Source organism: Ranitomeya imitator, chromosome 3, assembly GCF_032444005.1.
Source record: "Ranitomeya imitator isolate aRanImi1 chromosome 3, aRanImi1.pri, whole genome shotgun sequence".
NCBI classification, from domain to species: domain Eukaryota; kingdom Metazoa; phylum Chordata; class Amphibia; order Anura; family Dendrobatidae; genus Ranitomeya; species Ranitomeya imitator.
In genome coordinates this window covers 421,602,466-421,627,047 of record NC_091284.1, presented here as the reverse complement: position 1 = coordinate 421,627,047, position 24,582 = coordinate 421,602,466, and the positions used below count along the sequence as shown (strand labels likewise).

At 41.5% G+C, this 24,582-nt stretch overlaps 1 protein-coding gene across 2 annotated transcripts in view; it reads left to right on the top strand.

Annotated features, from left to right (window-relative positions):
• TBX4 (T-box transcription factor 4) overlaps positions 1-24,582 on the top strand; it is a 364,040-nt gene that overhangs the window by 71,516 nt on the left and 267,942 nt on the right. For both annotated transcript variants that reach the window (XM_069757214.1, XM_069757213.1), the window contains exon 3: positions 9,984-10,078. In XM_069757214.1, coding sequence (XP_069613315.1) covers positions 9,984-10,078 — 95 coding nt within the window. The remainder of the gene's footprint in view (positions 1-9,983; positions 10,079-24,582) is intronic.

Sequence of the window (24,582 nt, the reverse complement as noted above, 5' to 3'; positions counted from 1 at the left end):
CTTTTTGTAGAGCCACTCCTTTGTTGCCTTTGGGGTATGTTAACAATGATAAATGTAAGGTTATACACATGGGAAGAAGGAATCAATATCACCATTACACACTGAACGGGAAACCACTGGGTAAATCTGACAGGGAGAAGGACTTGGGGATCCTAGTTAATGATAAACTTACCTGGAGCAGCCAGTGCCAGGCAGCAGCTGCCAAGGCAAACAGGATCATGGGGTGCATTAAAAGAGGTCTGGATACACATGATGAGAGCATTATACTGCCTCTGTACAAATCCCTAGTTAGACTGCACATGGAGTACTGTGTCCAGTTTTGGGCACCGGTGCTCAGGAAGGATATAATGGAACTAGAGAGAGTACAAAGGAGGGCAACAAAATTAATAAAGGGGATGGGAGAACTACAATACCCAGATAGATTAGCGAAATTAGGATTATTTAGTCTAGAAAAAAGACGACTGAGGGGCGATCTAATAACCATGTATAAGTATATAAGGGGACAATACAAATATCTCGCTGAGGATCTGTTTATACCAAGGAAGGTGACGGGAACAAGGGGGCATTCTTTGCGTCTGGAGGAGAGAAGGTTTTTCCACCAACATAGAAGAGGATTCTTTACTGTTAGGGCAGTGAGAATCTGGAATTGCTTGCCTGAGGAGGTGGTGATGGCGAACTCAGTCGAGGGGTTCAAGAGAGGCCTGGATGTCTTCCTGGAGCAGAACAATATTGTATCATACAATTATTAGGTTCTATAGAAGGACGTAGATCTGGGGATTTATTATGATGGAATATAGGCTGAACTGGATGGACAAATGTCTTTTTTCGGCCTTACTAACTATGTTACTATGTTACTATGTTACTATGTATGTTTTGGGTCATTGTCTTGCTGGAAGACCCAGCCACAACCCGTTTTTAATGTACTGGCAGAGGGAAGGAGGTTTTCACTCAGGATTTTACGGTACATGGCTCCATTCTTTCTCCCATTGATGCGGTGAAGTATTTCTGTGCCCTTAGCAGAGAAACACCCCCCAAACATGTTTCCACCTCCATGCTTGACAGTGGGGAAGGTGTTATTTGGGTCATAGGCAGCATTTGTTGCCTACAGTCCTCGGTGTGTCTTCCTGATGCTGTCTGAACCTACTTAATAAATAGAAGAAAACAACCGCACTCAAAATATGCTTTTGCATCATAAATGTGAAGATTTTAACAGGAACTCCACAGTGACATAATCAAAATGTTGAGGTAACGTTTCGACCCTTACATGGGCCTTTATCAAACCTCACTGTAAAGATACAGAAAAAAAATATTAGAAATCATAAATCACATATAAAAACATAGATAAAAGCAACAGTCAACATATACAGCCTAAGGTACATATTATGATGCAAGGAGGATGCGAACAGGACGCCAGAAGTAGAGGGCATACAAAAGTTGCAGGGGTACCCATGTAGACAAAAAATGGTATATAAGAAAATACTATATACAATATACACAATATGGAAATATATACAATATGGAAATATATACAATATATACAATATGTACAATAGATGCCCTATGGGATGCAAGCAATAGTCTAGGATGGAATGCTGCAGGGCAAAGGGGCGAGGGCAGAGAAAATGGACAGCGATGCATTTCTAGTACATGGAACATGAACAACATGGTACAGTAAATACATGTAAAGTGTCAAGCTGAAACAAGCAAACGTTGGTATAAAACATGTATGCAAAGTGTAGAGCATAACTGACCTTACAGGGTGGAGGACAGGGGAGGTGAGCAATGTCAAGAGAGAACACAGCGGCTCCTGAGGGGGGTTAAGGGAGAAATGTCAAATCACAGTAAAGTCCGAGAAAAGATAAAGAAAAAAAATAAAAGAGAAGACAAGAGGAAAGAGGGAGAGACAGACTGGGCTACCTGCAAAAAATGCCATAAAAACATAATTGCTGAACTTAACTAATGTCTGGACATCTTGTTGGAGCTATTCGCCCCTGGAACTGCTGTGGCCAGTAAGGAATCCTGACATCATCATATCCTCTAGGTCTGTGTTTATGTGGGCTGCGGTACTGGACTTGTGCTGGACTTTCAGCCCAAAAGGTACATATAGAGACCTGTTAATGTCACTCCTGTATAATGCTGGACTTCCATGTTTAAGTGCCGTGTGCATTTCCACCTTTATGATTGCTGGACTTCTACACTTTAGTGTAATGTGCGTACCCATTCTTAATATCGCTGGACTGCCTCCTTGAATGCGGTGTGCTTACTCACATACTTTCTGCTGGACTCCTACTTTTAGTGCCTTGTACACACCTGTGTTATATTACTGTTGGACTAGTTATTTTAGATGTCGTGTCCCGCTCTTCAGTTACTCTGGACATTTCCATATTGTGCTGTGTTTTCGTTACAATTGCAGGAAGTGCTCTGTTAGTTTTACTTTACTTGCATCATTCTATATTGTGCTGTGTTTCGTTACTATTGCAGGAAGTGTCCTGTTAGTTTTGTTAAACTTGTTAAATATAACCATTTGTATCAACTTTGGTCTCAGTGTCATATTATCCCACACAATCAGATTCCGCAGTACCCATGTAATTGTTACTAGATGTCTACAGTGCAGTGCACATTGTAACTCAAAGAGAAGTTGAGAGTGTCATGTACGTGAGAGTACAGTACAGGTACCCCTTTGTTTGAAAAATGATTGTGGATTGCTATTTTTCAGCGTGGCCAACCGAACGCATGCTATCGTTTCTCGAAAGGCATCTGACTCTATTAAGTAGTACAGCAGGGACTTCAAAACAGTAACTTGACCAAGTGAGAGTTTAGTTGACACAGAAGTGGTGACTGGGAAACATATGCTTGTATATTCGGGATATATCTGGTGGTGCAATGGAGAAAGAAGACTACTTGAAATAAGATATGAAGTAGTGGTGGAAGACAATAGTGATAATGGCATCTATCTTGTAGTACCTGAGGATGAAGCATGGCTGACAGAAATACAAGCATGAGGAGAAAGGATAGGATGACAATTTGAGGCTTACTTTAATTGCTGTCTGGCTTGATTTTTCCAAATGAGCTGATGATGTTACTTTACATACTGATGGAGATTCGTAGTTTCTAGAGTATGTGAACTTGAACAACCATGGCTTATTTTCTCCTGTAGAGCCTGCAGACTACCAAATTGTGTCTGTTGGCAACATGCAAAAGACCTCCTACATCCAAGATTACTACACATATTACTCATCACTACCATGAGGAGTACTTTAAGGTGCTGTTGAGCTATATCCACCAAGAGCACCACTTGATCCAAGAAGATTGTATAGGAAGCAGATTATTGTATTAGAGGACCTTTCAGCTGCACGTCATCTTCGCTGTGTATCACCGATGACAACATCTTCCTCCTCAGATGACAATACCTCTTTGGCATCCCTATCTAGTTCATAGGCCTAGTCCACCACAGAAACATCACTATAATCATAATCATTTTCATCTTTGACTAAGATTTGGGAGATTTCCTAGACTATTTGCTCCCCATCCTCTCTAATTTAGTCTCACTTTGAGATGTGCACTGGCTTAGAGAGCCTCTACTACTGCTAATGCCCCTACCACCTAGGCTAACAGAGCCAGCAACACCTCTAGATGTTTGAATGATCTCATCCATCTTTTCCAGCCCCGTGTCATACGCGTACAAAGGCTGTCTGTCCATCTCTTTCAATAGAATACCTGGAAGAAGTTCTTAATGTGAAATATCTTTCTGATCCCAAGGATGCTGTGGGTTTGGGGACTAAGGGGCAGAAAAAATATAGGTGTCATTTATGAAATTCAAATTCAACTATGTAAAACATTAAATGTTATAGTGACTGCAGACTTTTACCAGAAGACTGAACAACCCATTTCACACTTTTAGACTTATCACAGTGGTTCTTCCAGGATGATAATATTAGTGCATGTTTTGGTTGTCGTTAGACACCTGTCAGTTAACTGAATTTTCACAAAAATGTTGCTCAATTAAAGCCAAACTCTCTTTTGTTTAAGCCATGCCACAAAGCCAACCCCCCTAGATGCAACATAGTGGGAATTTATCAGTACTGTGATTTGATACAGCAGTCTAAATCAAATTTCCAGTAAAATGTGCAGAATTTTTTTTTAGATGCCGATGCCGCTAAAGGAATTTAGTGTATCTTTTGGGCAGAAAATGTACTATACTTATGAGTTGGCATAACCTTTTTCTATAATTTATGCCTTTCTGGGAAGTTATAGTGAATCTGTCAAAATTTGCAAGGTCTCAACACTTCAGCTTCACATCACTCAGCAAAATAGTTGAGCTAATAAAGTTTAATATTTTTGTGCAACAGATTTCTGGCATAAACTTTTGGATGAATTAATCTTACAGAATCTAAAACATAAAATGAATATGGAGCAAGATATCAAGTCAATTTTTGGGCGTATATTTAGTTTTGACACACTTAGAAAGTTTCATTGAATGTACCCATTTTTCAATTCCTAAAATGCTATAATGTTGCTTCCAATCAGGTCATTGTCATTAAATCAATAAAAAATATCCCTTTAAATAATCATCACTTGTAGTGTGCTGGATAACACTTCAATAAATATTAGATCCCAGTGCCTCGGTGAATACAAAAATACATAACAGTACAGACCAAAAGTTTGGACACACCTTCTCATTTAAAGATTTTTCTTGCTATAATACAAATTCTAACAGTCTATTCAGTAGGACTATCAGCTGTGTATCCACCAGACTTCTGCACAACACAACTGATAGCCCCAACACCATTTGTAAGGCAAGAAATCCCACTTATTAAACCTGACAGGGCACACCTGTGAAGTGAAAACCATTCCCGGTGACGACCTCTTGAAGTTCATCAAGAGAATGCCAAGAGTGTGCAAAGCAGTCATCAAAGCAAAAGGTGGCTACTTTCAAGAACCTAGAATATAAGACATAATTTCAGTTGTTTCACCCTTTTTTGTTAAGTATATAATTCCACATGTGTTAATTCATAGTTTTGATGCCTTCAGTGTGAATGTACAATTTTCATAATCATGAAAATACAGAAAAATCTTTAAATTCGAAGGTGTTTACAAACTTTTGGTCTGTACTGTATGCCTAAGACAAATTAACTGAACTAAAATCCACTAAATTTTAAGGTTTATTAGTTATATGAAGCACAAACAAAATATAAAACACTGGTGCCTCACAGATGAGGGACAAAAAATAGACCCATCCAAAGGTAGTATAAGACATACAGGCATCACTGTTCCTTCCTTTGGACAAATTGAATATCAAGTGGAATTCAGAGTGCAGCCACAGCCATGCCTTTCTTTTGATGTTCAATACGTCCGAAGGTGGGGACAGTGAAGCCGGTGTTGACTGGGTGCAGGCTTTGTGTGAAGTAACAGCCTCAAGAACGCAATGATAGCTCTGAGAAAGCGAGTGCTGAAACCGCTGGAATGGAGCTGGCATGGGAGGTGAGTATTGTCATATTTTAATGAGGCTAAACATGAGGAGGTAGTGGACATCCCCTTTAATAATTTTTTAAAGTATTAATAGAGTTACGTATACTTGTAGCCACAAATGCAGCTACTAAACAGCATATTCAACTACTGAGTAAAGGAGTAGGAAGGAAGTGTGATACTTTATAGTATTCTGCCTTTTTTACAACACTCCTCAATAATTCTTTTTGGAATTGCTGATATGCATCATGTGACTCTCCAGGACGTTATAAAAGGAGAAACTGCTTGGAATCCCACATTCGTATTAATAGCTACATGAAGAAGGGGATTATTAAATATGCTCTTTGGCATGTTTGCTACATTTCCTTTGGACCCTTTAGTTTGCTCTTCAGGGGCCCATTTAGCACCTGTGGTTGCAGCCATTAATATGACTCTATTCTTATAAATATCCCAATGTTAAGTTCCAGGATCTTAGCGTTATTAATTTACTTTACACAGCTACTGCCTCAGGTCAATCCAAATAAAAGTAGTACTACCTTAACTTCATAGATATTTCTTCACTCACATATTAAAAGAGAATTAATTCATATGTTACCATTTCCTTTCTAAAATATTTTATTCCACAATGACAGTCAAGGATAAATCTTTATTGAGTGATTGACATTTATAATAAAATAGTCTCACATTACAGCATCCCCAAAGTCATCATTTACTACAATTAGAACATTTTTAAAAATCTGCTGTTTAGTTTCAATTTTCTATTGCTTAGCCGAAAAATTGCATTTTTAGGTTCAGTCTGTAGTCCTCTTTAAGGCCCTGACAGCATGTTATAATATATTTATTCTGGTAATTCCCACAGATTCTCCTCAACATTTCTCATTACTTCTCATGATTAGGACCGATGGAGGAGTGATCCCTATGTCAGTTTATTCTTAGAGTCTGAAACACAGACTTAGGTTAAATACACAATCCTGTCGGTGTCATGGAGGTTACGACAATTTCTATCCGGTTGCACTAAAGGAAAGTGTCAAACTTGGCAGAGACAGAACAGTAGGAACTGTTGACTAATATTATGCGAGATGACTAATGTTTTGTCAACTTATCATCTTTTTATCCCTTCAATGACTTTAGAGCAAAGCAATTTTTTTTCATTTTTTTCATTGTCAAATTATCGGGAACAATAGTATCTTTATTTTTTTCTACAATTAAGCTGTATTAGTGATTTTCTATTTCAAGACAAATTGTAATTGTCAGTGCCAGCATTTTGGGGTGCATATAAAGGCTCATTCAGATGTCCATGTAAATCGGACTGAAATTGTATAGTAATGCATGGACTGGCTGCAGCGGCCCAAGCGGGACAGCCTCATAGACAGGGTTGGACATATCATTGTGCAACCTGTGCTGCCGCACAGGGACCCGAGAGGTAAGGGGGTCCATTTCCACCTCCAAGGCAGGTAGAATTTTGCATCATGATGAACTATTGGACTGCCAAAGGTCCATATATTGTTATTGCATGAGGGCCATTTTCTGTCTCTGTCCATCAGTGCTTATAGAAATACATGAAGCTGTCACACTCAGGTCAGGACACCCTTGGGCAGTCCATGCGTTAGCGGTGCAATATCGGACCAATGTGCACAGGTGTCTGAATGCGCCATAAATTGTTACAGTACTGATTTCGTTTTTTGATATTTTATATTATCCACAATTCACGTACTGCACAAATACACTGTTTAGTAAAGTCCGAATTTTTATTCTGTAGATCATCAAAATTATAATACAAAATTTATACAGGTTTCTTTCTGTTTTCTGCCTTTTTAGTATACTTTTTTGAGGTGGTATGTTTTTATTATTCAATATTCATTTTAATTGGCATATTGCCTTTATTTTGTGTAAATAAATTGATTTAAATATTTATACGTAAATAATATACCGGTAGTTTTTTTATGTATTACTACTCTTAGACACAAAAAAAAAACATTTAGTTGATTACCATATTCAAAGACCCATTTTTTAGTTTTCCCTAGACAGAGTTGTGTGAGTGTTGTTTTTGCAGGACAAGCTGTAGTTTTTAACCCCTTCACCCCCGGAGCTTTTTCCGCTTTTTCATTTTCGTGTTTTGCTCCCCTCCTTCCCAGAGCCATAACTTTTTTATTTTTCCGTCAATATGGCCATTTGAAAGCTTATTTTTTGCAGGACGAGATGTACTTTTGAACCATATCATTGGTTTTACCATGCCATGTAACAGAAAACGGGAAAAAAATTCCAAGTTTGATGAAATTGCAAAAAAAGTGCAATCTCACACTTGTTTTTTGTTTGGCTTTTTTGTTAGGTTCACCAAATGCTAAAACTAACCTGCCATTATGATTCTCCAGGTCATTACAAGTTCATAGACACCTAACATGTCTAGGTTATTTTTTATCTAAGTGGTGAAAAAAAATTCCAAAGTTTGCTTGAAAAAAAAAAAGAAATTGCACGATTTTCAGATACCCGTAGCGTCTCCAATTTTCGTGATCTGGGGTCAGGTGAGGGCTTATTTTTTTGCGTGCTGAGCTGGCGTTTTTAATGATACCATTTTGATGTAGATACGTTCTTTTGATCGCCCGTTATTGCATTTTAATTCAATGTTGCGGCGACCAAAAAGAACGTAATTTTGGCGTTCTGATTTTTTTTCTCGCTACGCCATTTAGCGGTCAGGTTAATCCTTTGTTATTATTGATAGATCGGGCGATTCTGAAAGCGGCGATACCAAATATGTGTATATTTGATTTTTTTTTTAATTGTTTTATTTTGATTGGGGCAAAAGGGGGGTGATTTGAACTTTTATATATTTTTAATTTTTTTTATATTTTTAATCACTTTTTTTTTTTAAATTTTGGCATGCTTCAATAGCCTCCATAGGAGGCTAGAAGCATGCACAACTCGATTGCCTCTGCTACATAGAGGTGATGCACAGATCACCTCTATGTAGCAGAAATGCAGGGTTGCTTTGAACACCGACCACAGGGTGGCGCTCAAAGCAATCGGCCATCAACAACCATAGAGGTCTCAAGGAGACCTCTGGTTGTTATGGCAATGCACTGCTGACCCCCAATCATGTGACGGGGGTCAGCAGTGCGAGGAACTCCGGCCACGCGGCCGGGAGCGCTAGTTAAATGCCGCTGTCAGCGCTTGATGGCGGCAATTTAACTAGTTAATGGGCGCGGGCGGATTGCGATTCCGCTCGCGCTCATTGCGCGCACATGTCAGCTGTACAAAACAGCTGACATCTCGCGGCTTTGAGGTGGGCTCACCGCCGGAGCCCACCTCAAAGCAGGGGATCTGCCAGCTGACGTACTATTCCGTCAGCTGGCAGAAAGGGGTTAATGATGCTATTTATGGATACGTATTACACATGGATCACTTTTTAATTCATTTTTTTAGGCTGGATGAGCAAAATCCAGCAATTGTGGTATAATGTTTTACATTTTTTCCTACAAAGTGCCCCATATGGGATAAATAGTGATATAGTCTTATAAAACAGTTCAAAACGATTACAGCGATATCCAATTTATATCTTTTTTTTTTTTACATTGAACTACTTTGGCACAGCAAAATCTTTTTGTAGCAACATATTCTAAGAGCCGCAACTCTTATTTTTACATTTACAGAGCTCTATGAAGGCTCGTTTTTGAATGAAAAGCTGTACTATTTATTGTTACCATTTCTGAATACATGCAACTTTTTGATTACTTTTTATTTATTTTTTTGTCCGGCGGGATGAACAAATATAGCAATTTTTTGCAATTGATCTTTCTATTTTTTTTGTGTGGCATTCACGGTGCGGGATAAATAATGATATAGTGTTATAGTACATGACGTTACCTATTGAAAAGTCCAAATATATGACAATTTTTATCTGTGTTTTATTTTTTCCACAATGAGGTCATATTTTATTATTGGTAAAACTGGAATTTTAGGGAAGGAGTTTGTTCTCTTTTAAGAATTAAAAATTTTTTTACCCAATATTTATTATTCCTGAAAGAGGGTTTCAAATGCAATCTTTACTAATACACAGCACTACCATAGTAGTGCCGTGTATTACACAGTGTCAGAGTTTAAGGTTAGCGTATCAGGCTCCTCCACAAGATATGATTGGCTGTCGTGCATAGCAGTACTTTTTGAAGTCTGCACTGGCCATCGCACTGCATGGATGCTGATGGACTAACAGAGGCATGGATTTCCTCTGTCAAACTTATCACATGTCACAATCACGCTTGACAGCGGCATATGCGAGATTGAACTGCGAGAATCAGTGAGGATGTCGATCCTAGACATCTGGGTTGCAGTGTATGCTGATTGCATTGGTACTGAAGCGATTAACATGACATACATACCCATCATGGAAAGTGACATGCTCATGACATGTATATGTCAAATAGCACTAAAGTATTAAGGTATTAAGATCACATTACAATTGTTAAAAATTTAACAAAACTTTTTGCTAAATGAATAACATTAATTTAATTTTATGTTTTCAGACAATTGAAAATATTAAAGTTTATCTACATGAAAAGGAGCTGTGGAAGAAGTTTCACGAAGCAGGCACTGAGATGATTATAACCAAAGCTGGCAGGTCTGTTCCTTTATGATATTACCGCTGATTGATTTGTACTTATGAATTTTCGACATGTTTAACCCCCTTCTGACCTCGGACGGGATAGTACGTCCGAGGTCAGATCCCCTGCTTTGATGCAGGGCTCCGCGGTGAGCCCGCATCAAAGCCGGGACATGTCAGCTGTTTTGAACAGCTGACATGTGCCCGTAATAGGCGCGGGCAGAATCGCGATCTGCCCGTACCTATTAACTAGTTAAATGCCGCCGTCAAATGCAGACAGCGGCATTTAACTACCGCTTCCGGCCGCGCGGCCGGAAATGATCGCATCGCCGACCCCCGTCACATGATCGGGGGTCGGCGATGCTTCAGAATAGTAACAATAGAGGTCCTAGAGACCTCTATGGTTACTGATCACCGGTGGCTGTGAGCGCCACCCTGTGGTCGGCGCTCACAGCACACCTGATTTTATGCTACATAGCAGCGATCAGCAGATCGCTGCTATGTAGCAGAGGCGATCGAGTTGTGCCTGCTTCTAGCCTCCCATGGAGGCTATTGAAGCATGGCAAAAGTAAAAAAAAAGTAAAAAAAATGTGAAAAAAATAAAAATAATATAAAAGTTTAAATCACCCCCCTTTCGCCCCAATCAAAATAAATGAATTAAAAAAAAATCAAATCTACACATATTTGGTATCGCTGCGCTCAGAATCGCCCGATCTATCAATTAAAAAAAAGCATTAACCTGATCACTAAACGGCGTAGCGAGAAAAAAATGCGAAACGCCAGAATTACGTTTTTTTGGTCGCCGCGACATTGCATTAAAATGCAATAACGGGCGATCAAAAGAACATATCTGCACCAAAATGCTATCATTAAAAACGTCATCTCGGCACACAAAAAATAAGCCCTCAACCGACCCCAGATCATGAAAAATGGAGACACTACGAGTATCGGAAAATGGCGCAATTTTTTTTTTTTTTAGCAAAGTTTGGAATTTTTTTTCACCACTTAGGTAAAAAATAACCTAGTCATGTTAGGTGTCTATGAACAAAGAGCTTTTGCATTTCTCTGTCTCCCAGCCTGCTAGATCCATTTGAAAAGCCATGAATGTTATAAAATGCTAAAAAATAACATGTCCTATAAAATTGACAGACTTTCCTAGAGATTGAAATTCCATTTCCACTTCCCCATGTAATCATTGGCTTCAATTCATCATTTGCCGCTTTTTCTACGTCACTTTTCTTTTTCTTTTTTTTAACTTTTGATATTTGCTGACATTTAAGAAAATGACTTTTTCCTGTCATTAACTAATTTTGTGACTTTTTGAGAAATAACTTGCAATTGTGGAAAAACATCTGGAAATCCCAAACTCTACTCACAATGCAAATGGAAATGACATTCTGATCAAACTCTGATCAGTGTGACCAGAGTGTAATTTGCATAATTCTCAGATGAGAATCTTTGGCAGTCTGTACCTGCCCTATTGATGAAGATACCAGTGCTGCTATTAATATAGTTAAAATAGTCTAATAAAAATGGGTATACAGTTACTGTCAAGAGGTCAAGAAGATCATTATTAGGTATTACACTTGTAAATCCCATACATGCTGTGTATTGCATAGAAAATATACTATAATTCTAAGTAATGAAGTCTGATATGTAACCTTGCCATAATTGTTATATGGGGGCAGGGAATTGTCTCCAATTTTGTCCAATTTCAGGTATTTCTGACAACAGTGCTAATCTTGCTGTAAAAGGGGTCAGAGCTCCCATAGGAAAGCCCAATTGACTCCTGAAAAGTAGTATGAAGATAGCCTATTGAGATATAATTGTATTTATTTTCTATATGTGCCATAATCAATATTTTCTATATGAGGTGTATTTTCACATTCAAAACATGGAGCTGGGGGTCAAAATTCATGTGATGTCAGTAGATTTTTACCAATTTATTTTGAGTTTAAAAGTCTAAACATGTTAGAAAAAAGTTGACAAAATGCAGATTTTACCAGGTCCAGTTGATGATCCAATGTGTGCGGGGTCCTCCTGGCCTCTCAGGGTGAATGAGCATGATACATAAAGAATTTGAAAGTCCCATTTATTTGTATTCATGAGATAGCCACATTCAGAAGTGGCTCACTCACCTCTCCTTTAATTCAAAACATATATGCTTGTGAAAAGGGGGATAAGATAGTAAAAGAGGTCAGTCAGAGGCGTAGCTAGGGGTTTAGCTGGGGGGGCGAAACATCTTAAGCCTTGCTTACAACTATGGTGGCACAATTTAATGAAACCCGACTTTGCCAAAAGTCGGCGACTTTTGAAAATGAACGATCCGTTTCGCTCAACCCTAGCAGAAACCAGTGCTGCAGAACATATAGTGACTTACAGCTGATGTTCCTTCTTATGGAGTTGTTGACTTTTCCCATCTTTTCCATCTTGCTCAGACTGAAATGATGACTTCTCCAGCCAGGACTTGTCTGCAGAGATTACAATAAAAACACATTTGACTTCTCACATTTCCAGCATCGTCCCAATCTATCCACACCTTTCACAAACTCCTGCTAATATTCCAATTCTGAGCTGCTGCTACCATATGTGACCCTATTACTGCACAAAAGCGATGTTCCTCTTACTTACCCACATAATAATGCCATCACTGTGCCCCTTACATAGTAATAATGCCTCCTTTGTGACTCCACAGTGTGACAGCCCCCCACAGTAGCGCCCACACCAGCCTTCAAACTGTATAATGGTCCTCACATTAGCTATCATAATGTATAATGGCCTGCGCATTAGCTCCCATGCTGTACAATGGCCCCGCATTAGCTCCCACACTATATAATAGTACTCACATTAGCTATCATAATGTATAATTACCCTTGTATTAGTTCCCATGCTGTGTAATGACCCTCACATTAGCTCCCATGCTGTATAATGGCCCCTGCATTAGCTCCCAGGCTGTATAATGGCCCCTGCATTAGCTCTCAGGCTGTATAATGGCCCATGCATTAAGTCCAATGCTGTATAATGGTCTCCGCATTAGATTCCAGGGTGTATAATGGCTCCCGCATTAGCTCTCAGGCTGTGTAATGGCCCTCACATTAGTTCCCATGCTGTATAATGGCCCCCACATTAGCTCACAGGCTGTATAATGGTCCATGCATTCACTCTAATGCTGTATAATGGCCCCCGCTTTAGCATCCAGGATGTATAATGGCACCCGCATGGTGTTTGTTTGTCCTTTTCTGTGGGCTGCAACGTGCAGAAGATAAAAACAGCCAGTAGGTGCGTATAGAGTCCATCATATGTGTATAGGTTTCTGAATGTATCCAGATATCCCTAAAAGGAATACTCTTTTCTCGACAAAACCATAAAGAGGGAAATGGAACGAACGAGGGAAGCAGAAGAAAGAGGGGGGAGGTAAAATATCACACACGTAAAGAAGAAAGTGCTCCTCCTTTTACATTTTCTCTTCACTTTTTCTCTTCTCTCCCTTTTGGGGGCCATGTTGACCAGACTGAGTATACATATGCATCCATATGTGATTGTCTATCTGCACCTAGTGGCTGTTCCTATTTTCTTCCATTTGGGCCCTTTATATATATTGTTAGGAGTCGAGTTCCCACCGCTGCACGGGGGGAATCTCGAACCATGTCTGCTGTGGTCTCTCATTCTGCATCGGCTCTAGTTGAGCCTGCTCAGCGGAGACGTCAGTCCCAGCGTCTCACTGAATCTGATACTATGCAAAGGGTTACTGCTGCCTCTCCAGGCTCTGCTATTGTACCCTGCACTGATCTATGGTGAGCAGGCTTTTCTGGGACTAAGTCCTGCTTTGCACACACTGAGCATGCCCAGGGTAAGATCTCTCAGTGGTGATCAAGGGTCACATGCTCAGGTACTGCAGCAACTTCCATTGGTCCTCCAGGAAGGCCCTGTACCTGATCAAGTTCTGTGGCAGCCTTCCATTGGTCCTTCTGGGAAGGTCCTGAAGTTGCTACAGCTATAAAAGGTTCTCATGACCGCATGGCCATGCGCTAGTATCAAATATGTACGAGCTCAGCGCCAGTGTGGTGGTGTGTGTGGTCAGGGACCCGTCTGAAATAAGCCCCTAGAATGCTGGCACCTCCGGCAAGGAGTTTTTTATGAGTGAATTCAGGGCTGGCTAATAGCCATTAGAATTCCGGTTCCACCGGAGAGGAGCTGCGTGTTTGGTTTGGACTGCATGACCACTGTCGGCTCTACTCAGTAGCTGTGTCCCCTGTGAGCTAAACAGGGCACAGCGTTCTCTTTACTACGGGCTCTGTGAAGTAACAGAGTTCGTTTATACTAATTTACTTCACCGCCTTACTTAGCAGCAGGTTCTTTCCTGCACGGTGGTTCCGGGGTTGCGAACGCACCTATCTCACCTAATAAATATATTCGGTGCATTCCGCCAACCCTAACATATATTTATCTTCAATTTTGTGGGTATTTTTTTTTATAAAAGGCTTTATAATGGGATTTTCATATTTGTCACCTTGGATTTACTGAGATGAGATGATACAGACACTGGACTAATAGGACCCTGACCCCGGCTACAGGACCACATTACATTATATATATATATATGTATGAAGAGGGAGATAGACACATTCTCATGTATGATGTCCTGCAGCCGGGGTCAGATACTGACCAGTCTTGTCTGTCACTCTTTTTGAGGCACAATGAGATTTATGGCAGCTGCTTTGAAGTCCTTTATAGATCGGGTGATGCTCGGGCAATTTGCACTGACAGACACCGATCTGTTTTAATGTTCAAGCAGCTGCCATAAATCTACTGTACCTTACCTTACTGTAGCAATACAGATACAAGACAAGAATCCTCCAGGACTTGTCAGGAGGGGAGCCAAATCCTCACTGCACGGTCCAGTCACCTCCGGCCCGGATACAGGCACGTGCAGCCTGAGCTCCTACTAATAGAGCTGTCCTGTCTCCTGTACTGCTCCTCTATAGTGAATTTCTTGAGGAAGGTAGCAGTCCACTGCCGAAACACGTAGTGGTTCAATAAAAGGTTTGATCACAGCTAATCTATTGCAGTGTGCTCTATAGCCATAGTGCTCCTTAAATGGATCACATTTTTTCCCAAAAAAGTTCTGATAAATTGGCGCAAAGGTGCTTCAACTATGCATTGTAATAAATGTACACTAAAATATACACATAACTGCCACAAACCAAGAGAGAGATTAAAATTAGGCAGCATTCTGCTTTATTGCAGAATTTCTAGTAAGAACGTTTAGGGCATGTTCACACATCAGATTCAATTCGATACCAATTTACTAAAGGGGAACAATTTTTTTTCTAATGGAGTTGAATTCTCCTCAAATTTTAGAAAAATTCATGTCTTCCAGAAAGTTTATTTTTTTGCAATTAGCTCAGCTGATAGCCATTTTGATAAATTATAGAGAGCTGGCAAAAGCTCATAAAAAAATTAACATCACCGCTTACTTTGACCGGCTTCCTAGCAGCCTGTCATCTGGTCTCTTCTTTTCCCCTTCTTTCCAGCTAGCACTTTTTCTTTGATCTGCCTTAGTCTGGGCTTGGACTTCAGATGTGACTAGGCCATTGATTCATGATGCACCATTTAATCTCGGTGCGTGTAGAGATGCCATTACTTTTGTAATCAAAGGCTCTGGCTAGGCCTCAGGCCACACAAATTGTAATGTTGCAAGATCACAAATTGCACCATGACTACTGGTATCGAATGTCAATATGTAATGTGCCATTGCAATACATCTCGCAATGGCACAATGTTGCAATTTGCATGGAATGTGTCCTGGTTAGGGAAGCAGTGTCCCAGAGTAAAGTAGGCTGAAGGAGATGAATGTGGTGCAGAAATACAAAAATATAGAACATTTAATTTGCAATAACTTTGATGCAAATGTAATTTGCCTGATAAACTAGAGATATTTTATTTATTAGAAAATTCACTGACATAAAAAACATGGCCGAAAATCGAATTTTTGCCATTGACGCACATTTTATCCAATGAGGACTAGTCAATTTATAGTGTTCTATGTGGAATCCATGGGGATTATTAGAAAATTACTTTCTGAGGTTCAGCTTAAAATCCAAATGAGGTTGCAGAAATACCATTCTCACATTGAAATCCAATCACTTATGAATGGGCACTGTGATAATGAATCAGGGTGATGATTGATAACAGATGTAATGGTAGAACAACCTTTAATTCTAAAACCTGAATAACGGTTGTTCATTGTCTATTAACATGCGTACTCTCCAAGAAAATTGTTTATTAATTAGTATTTTAAAAAGTGTCTTCACTATAAATGTGTAACTGAAAGGGATATTGGAAAGTGACTGTAAACTTCACTGGTGAGCAGGTGCTATAGAGAAACGTTACATTTTCTGTACATCTCTGTGGAATACTTCACAATATTGAAATAAAACAAATAAATGCTTTCTCATATTCTAGGAATCTTCTAGAAGTCTAGAGAATTAATTATTATTAAACAATATTTTGCCAATTTAATTTTATTAAAAGGATTTTAATAGAAGTTGGTCAGACATCTTCTAGCACTAGACTTTTTATTGGCCCAATATTATAATCATGACATATATGATACACTTCACTAAGAAGCTTTTTGATGTAGACAAGTGGAAAAATGGATATAATGCCATGCTGCCAATGTTCCACCAGGCAATGACAGAACAATGAAGTATTTTTAAATCAGGTGTTTATTTGTGAACAGGTTTCGAAGCATTTAAAGGGAACCTGTCACCCCCAAAATCTAAGGTGAGCTAAGTCCTCCGGCATCAGGAGCTTATCTACAGCATTCTGGAATGCTGTAGATAAGCCCTCGATGTATCCTGAAAGATGAGGAAAAGAGGTTATATTATACTCACCCAGGGGCGTTCCTGCTGCGGTCCGGTCCGATGCCTCCCATCTTCATAGGATGATGTCCTCTTCTTGTCTTCATGCTGCGGCTCCAGTGCAGGTCTACTTTGTCTGCCCTGTTGAGGGCAGAGCAAAGTACTGCAGTGTGCAGGTGCCGGGCCTCTCTGACCACAGCGGGACCGCCCCTGGGTGAGTATAATCTAACCTCTTTTTCTCATCTTTCAGGTTACATCGGGGGTTTATCTACAAGCCCCTGATGCCGGTGGGCTTAGCTCAACTTCCATTTTGGGGGTGACAGGTTCCCTTTAAAACTTCTTCGTCGGGTTTGTCCTGATTTATTCAAAAAGGCGCACAGCAGTTGTAAGTTGTTCCTCCTAATGAATTTGGCTCGTCTTCCTTGAATGTACCCTTTAGTAAGACTTGGACGCACAATGCCATTCTTAATTAATCAAGCCCTAAGTATCTTACTTCTAAATATCTTTGCATGTCATCTCCCTTACCTCATGACATGAAAGAGAATCCTGTTGACATGGTTTCATATGTGTTTTTGATAAAAAAAATAATATTTTTTGTAAGGATCTTATATCTAAACGTCTGTTAATAGAGAAGTACCATATGCACACCTCTGCTAATACTGCCTATCAAAATTTTGCTTGTCCTCAACTGTGCCTAAAAGCAAGCCACCTCTGAAATAATTAACAGAAAGGAAATGGATGCCAGGACATACACACACTGATACACACATACTGATCAGAAAATTTGCTAGTAGGCTTATTCTGGAATCTTTACTGTTTAGTTTTGTAAAGGCTCCATACCAAGATTCAATATTGTGTAGCTGTCCTAGCCAGTATTTTTATTTCTATACCAAGTTAATTCTGGTGATTTATAGTGAAGGACTTAACTACACAGAAAGTAGGCATTAAATCTCATGCATGTTTTGTGTCACTGATATGCAGTCTAGTTTGCACAGCTAGGAGCAGTGGCACTACTATAGTAGTTTCACTCAACCTTGATGCCTGAGAATTGTCTAATTGTATATGAGTTAACCCCTTCACCCCTCATCCTGTTTTCACCTTCCTGACCAGGCAAATGTTTTCAATTCTGACCAGTGTCAATTTATGAGGTAATAACAATGGATTGCTTCAACATATCCCATTGATTTGGAGACTGTTATTTCATGATATATTGCACTTCATGATAGCAGCAAAATTTGTTCAATATGACTTGCATTTATTTGTGAAAATATTGGAAATTTGGCAAAAAATTTGAAATTTTATGCAATTTTCAAACTTTTAATTTCTATGCCCTTAAACCAGAGAGTTATGTCACACAAAATAGTTTAAAAATAACATTTGCCACATGTCTACTTTACATCAGCACAGTTTATGAAACATATTTTTTTGTTGTGTAAGCTTTAAGTTAGAAGGGTTAAAAGTTGCTCAGCAATTTCTAATTTTTTCAACAAAATTTACAAAACCTTTTTTAGGGACCACATCACGTTTGAAGTGACTTTGTGGGACCTATATGCCAGAAAATACCCAGAACTGACACCATTATTTAAACTGCATCCATCAAACTGCTCTAAACAACATTCACAAAGTTGATCAACCCTTCAGGTGCTTCCCAGGAACTAAAGCAATGTGGAAGGAAAACATAAACATTTTATTTTTTCCCACAAAAATGTTCATTTAGCCCCAATTTTTGCATTTTTGTAAAGATAACATATGAAATCGAAGCATAAAATTGCTTGTGTAACTTCTCCTGAGTACGCAGATACCACATATGTGGTGGAAAACTACTGTTTGGATGTAGGTCTGAGCTCGGAAGAGAAGAAGCGCCATTTGAATTTTGGAGAGCAAAATTGTCTGGAATAGATAGCGGATGCCAAGTTTGCAGAGCCCCTCAAGTGTTTAAACAGTGGAATCCCCCACAAGTGACCCATTTTGGAAGCTAGACACTTCAAGGAATTTATCTAGATATGTGGTGAGCACCTTGAACCCGCAGATGCTTCAGGGAATTTAATAACTTTGAGCATAGAAAATAAAAATTATATTTTTCCCCCAAAAAATGTTGTTTTAGCACCAAATTTTGCAGTTTTACAAGGGTATCATGAAAAAAATCACTGTACAATTTGATATTCATGTTTACCTGAGTACACCGAAACCCCATATGCAATGAAAAACTACTGTTTAAGTGCAAGACAGGGCTCGGAAGGAATGAAGCGCCATTTGATTTTTGGAACTCAAAACTGGCTGATATCAATAGCGGATGCCATGTCGCATTTAGAAAGCCCTTGATGTGACTAAACAGTGGAAATCCCCACAAATGAAACCTTTTTAAATTTAGACACCTCAAGGAATTCATATAGATGTGTAGTGAGCACCTTGAATCCCCAGGTGCATCACAGAATTATCATGTTGAGCAGTGAAAATAAAATATCAAATTTTTCGAACAAAAATGTATTTTTATCCCCAAATTTTTTATTTTCACAAGGATAACAGGAGCAAAATGGACCACACAATTTGTTGTGCAATTCTTCCTGAGTAAACCAATACCCCATATGGGGTCAAAAACTATTTTTGAGGCACAGTGCAAAGATAAGAGGGGAAGAAGTGCCATGTTTAAGTTCAGATTTTGCTAGAATGGTATAAGAGTGCGATATCATATTGGCAGAGCCCATGAGGCTAGAACAGCAGAAACCCCCCATAATTGATATAGTTTTATAAACTAAACCCCAATGAATTAATCAAAGGATGCAGTGAGCATGTGGACATCACATGTGCCTTGTTAGGAGTCAAGTTTCCACCGCTGCACAAGGGGAATCTTGAGCCATGTCTGCTGCGGTCTCCCATTCTGCTTCAGCCACAGTTGAGCCTGCTCAGCGGAGACGTCAGTCCCAGCATCTCGCTCAGCCTGATACTGTGCAAAGGGTTACAGCTGCCTTTCCAGATTCTGCCTTTGTAGCCAGCACTGGTCAGCGGAGTGCAGGCTTTTCTGGGACTACTGTAAGTCCAGTTTTGCACACACTGAGCATGCCCACGGGAGGACCTCTCATTGTAGGTCGGGGGTCACATGCTCAGACCCTGTAGCAGCTCCTATCGGACCACTTGGAAGGTCCTTGTCTGCTACGGCTATAAAAGGTTCACATGGCCCCACGGACATGCGCTAGTATCATACCAAAGTCTATGAGCTCAGCGCCAGTGTGGTCATGTCTGGATGTGGTTAGGGTTTGGCTGAAATAAGCCCCTAGAATATCGGCACCTCCGGTGAGGAGTTTGTATGTGTGTATTCAGGGCCTTGGCTGAAATAAGCTGCTAGAACACCGCCACCTCCAGTAAGGAGTTGTTTGCCTTTTTCTCTGACTACATGACCACAGTTTCGCTCTGTTTGGTAGCTGTGTACCTCTGTGAGGTTAACAGGGCACAGCATCTTGTTTCTAGGGAATCTGTGGAGTTAACAGAGTTCGCTTATACCGCCATTTGCCAGCAGCAGATTCCTCTCCTGCACGGTGGATCCCAGGTTGCGAACGCACCCATTAATACATTTATATATACTCGGTAAGTTCCGCCAACCCTAACATAATACTAGCACCAGGGTCTGGCTAGTAAATGGCAGACAAACAGCAATCTTTGCGGTACATCCAGCAGCTGGAGGGTAGGCTGGCGGCTCTCGAGTGCACAACCTCAGCTGTGGATGTTACCGCAGTTGCTATTCAGGCTGCTAGCGTGGCTGCAGCAACCTTGTCCACGGCCACCCCTGTTCTGACTCTATCTCGCCTCCCACTGCCAGAAACATTTTCTGGTGATAGTAAATCTTGTAGGGGTTTCGTGAGCCAGTGCTCTATACACCTTGAGCTCCTGGCCGCACGATTCCCCACAAAGCAGGCAAAGGTGGGAGATATTGTGTATCTCCTGTCGGACAGGGAGTTGGAATGGGCTACGCCACCGTGGGAGCATGGCGATCATGTGGTGCAGAGTGCTCCCCTGTTCCTGAGCACTCTGAAACTGGTCTTTTTAGGGCCTCGAGTCACCCATGATACAATGCTCCAGCTGTTGGCTTTGACTCAGGGCTCATCCTTGGTCAGCCATTTTGCGGTCCACTTCCGCACCCTAGCATTTGAGCTGGAGTGGTCAGATAAAGCCCTTTTCCCTATATTTTGGAGGGGGCTGGCTGACCACGTGAAGGATGCTCTGGCCTCAAGGGAGATTCCCGCTACACTTGAGGAGTTAATAGCTGTGTCTACCCGTATTGACCTCCGTTTTCACGAGCGGAGATTAGAGCAGGCCAAGAGTAGGCAGAGGTTTCGGCTGGCTCCCACCTTCGCCAAACCTTTGGAATCTCCGGTCCTGGTCCCTGAGTCATATGAGGCCATGCAAGTGTCACGAGTGGGATCTAAGTCCAGGTCCACTCGTGCACTCAAGATCTACCATGTTTGCCAGCAGTCAGGACATCTTGCCACCAGATGTTCACAGTGGTCGAGGAAATGTCAGCGTCTAGTGGTAGTAGGTGGAGGTACACTAGACACGGCGACATTTGCCTCCAAATTGTCCTTTAAGGGGACAATTACAATAGGCTTATTCACTCACTCGGTAGAGCTCTACGTGTTTTCTGGGGAGGAGGGCAATTTTATGTCTTCTGCCTTCAACCATTGTCACACAATATCCCTGGTAATGCTAGCTCAACCAGTAACTTTACGAGTGGTGAATGGGTCTATACTGCCCTCACAGATAACACACCAGACCATCCCTTTCACTCTGTCCTTGTCACAATCTCAACAGGAGATTATATCTTTGCTCGTCATTCCTGAGGGAATTGATGAGGTCCTGTTTGGGATGCCTTGGCTATGGTATCATTCTCCTCATATCGTGTGGTCCTCAGTCAGAATTTAAGGATGGGGTGAATCTTGTGGGGGTAGATGTCAGAGGGAAAGCGTTCAGGTTGCTACAACTGAGGTGCCCGCAGGAGCAAGGGTATTTACTAAATTAGATATGCGGGGTGCTTACAACCTGATTCGCATTCATGAGGGGGACAAATGGAAGACGGCTTTTAACACCAGGGATGGGCACTATGAATATCTGGTGATGCCCTTCGGGCTCTGTAATGCCTCAGCCGTTTTCCAAGACTTTGTAAACAACATCTTCCGGGATATGCTTTCCACCTCGGTCATAGTTTATCTGGATAATATTCTCATCTAATCTCCAGATATTGACTCCCCCCGGAGAGAGGTTTGCAAGGTGTTCAACCTCCTTCGGGCTAACTCCCTGTATGCCAAGTTGGAGAAGTGTGGGTTTGAGCAAGAGTCCTTGCCTTTCCTTGGCTATATCATCTCTGCCCAGGAATTGGCTATGGATCCTGCCAAGTTGCAGGCTGTGATAGACTGGCAGGAACCCCATTCTCTCAAAGGGGTGCAGCTCTTTATGGGATTCATTAATTACTATCGCCAGTTCATTCCTTCTCAACTTTGGTAGCTCCCTTGGTTGCCCTCATCAAGAAGGGAGCAAATCCCAAGTTGTGGTTGGAGGAGGTCTCCAAGGCCTTTCTCTCGATTAAGTCACACTTTGCAAGCGCTCCCATCCTGATGTAGATAAGCCATTTATTATGGAGGTGGATGCCTCATCCGTCGGTGCTGGAGCAGTCCTCTTCCAAAAGGATGCTCAAGGTCGGAAGCATCCTTGCTTCTTCTTCTCCAAGACCTTTTCACCAGCTGAGAGGAATTATTCCATCGGGGACAGGGAGTTGCTAGCTATGAAGTTGGCTTTCTCAGAGTGGAGACACCTCCTGGAGGGGGCTCGCTTTCCCTTCCAGGTGTTCACAGACTACAAGAGCTTGGTGAATTTACAGACAGCCCAGAGGCTAAATTCTCGCCAGGCTAGATAGTCCCTGTCCTTCTCCCGCTTCCATTTCACCCTCCATTTTCTTTCTGGGGAGAAGAACATTCGTGCCAACGCTCTCTCTCGCTCTGCAGTGTCATCAGAGGAGGAGGAGCCTTGGCTTATTGTCCCTTCAGTGAGCCTGAGAACTGTGGCTCCGGTTTCGCTAGAGTCTATACCCCCAGGCAAGACTTTTGTTCCATCTAATTTGCAACCATAGGTTCTCTGTTGGCTCACTCGTCCAGGGTGGGTGGACATTTTGGGACCAAGAGGACATCTGAGCTTTAGGCGAGGACATACTGGTGGCCGCATATGGCCCGTGACGTCAGGGACTATATTTGGGCGTGTGTCTCCTGCGTCAAGAATCGGTCTCCTCTGCAGCAGCCAGCTGGGCAATTTTACCCCCTGCTGATGGAAGACAGGCCCTGGGAGAGGTCGGGATGGACTTCGTGGTAGGCTTACCCAAGTCTTGTAGCTGTACAGCTATCTGGGTAGTCACTGACCATTTTTCTAAGATGGTGCACTTGGTTCCGCTTCCACGGTTGCCTTCTGCATGGGCTTTAGCGGCGTTGTTCGTCAAACATGTTTTTCATTTGCATGGTATGCCTGAAAAATTTGTCCGGGGTCCTCAGTTTGCGTCTCGGTTCTGGAGAGAACTCTGTCGCTTACTCAGCATTGAGCTGAATTTCTCTTCTGCATACCATCTCGAGATGAATGGGTTGGTAGAGAGGGCCAACCAGACTCTGGTCATATACTTATGACAGTTTGTCTCCGCCAGGCAGGATGACTGGGCTTCTTTGCTACCTTAGGCGGAATTTGCTTTGAACAATGCAGTAGCTGACTCTACTGGGCAGAATCCTTTAATCCTTAATTACGGCCAGCATCCGCGTGTTCCTGTGCCTATGCCCGTGTCATCCACCGATTCTAGGGTGGCAGACTGGGCGGTGGAGGCATGTGACATTTGGGACCTCACACAGGATGCCATTCGGGCCTCCAAGGAGAGAATGAGGGTTTCTGCTGATGCACACTGGCGCCTCGCTCCGACCTTTGCTCCTGGTGACTTAGTGTGGCTCTCCGCCCATAACATCAGGCTGCAAGGTGAGTTCACTTGTGGAGCACATTCGGGCTCCGCTGCTCATTGCAGCCTTTGAGCGTAGCGAGGCCCGAGGAGGGGGGCCCTAGGAGGGGGTAATGTTAAGAGTCGAGTTCCCGCCGCTGCACAGGGGGATGTTATGATCTGGTGATTAAGGAGCGACATGCGTCTAGCTCTGAGCAGGTGGCAACTATACTGACCGCAGTCCCTAAGCTCAACACAACACTAGAAGCAGCCGTGGAATGCTCCTAACTCTACCTAGGCATCTCGTCACAGCCTAAGAGCTAACTACCCCTAAAGATAGAAGCAGGAAAACTATCTTGCCTCAGAGAAAATCCCCAAAGGATAGATTAGCCCCCCACAAATAATGACTGTGAGAGGAGAAGGAAATGACATACGTAGTATGAAACAAGATTTAGCACAGGAGGCCACTTCTAGCTAGATAGAAATAGTACAGAACAGAACGCTGTGCGGTCAGTAATAAAAACTAGAAAAAGTCCACCGCAGAGAAATGCAAAAATCTCCACACCTGACTAAAGGTGTGGAGGGCAAACTCTGCTGCCCAGAGCTTCCAGCTTAGCTAAATAGATCCATAATGAAAAGCTGGACAAATGAACAAAAACAAAGAAAGTGCTGAGCAACAAGTCCACAACAAGTGAACCGCAAAAGGA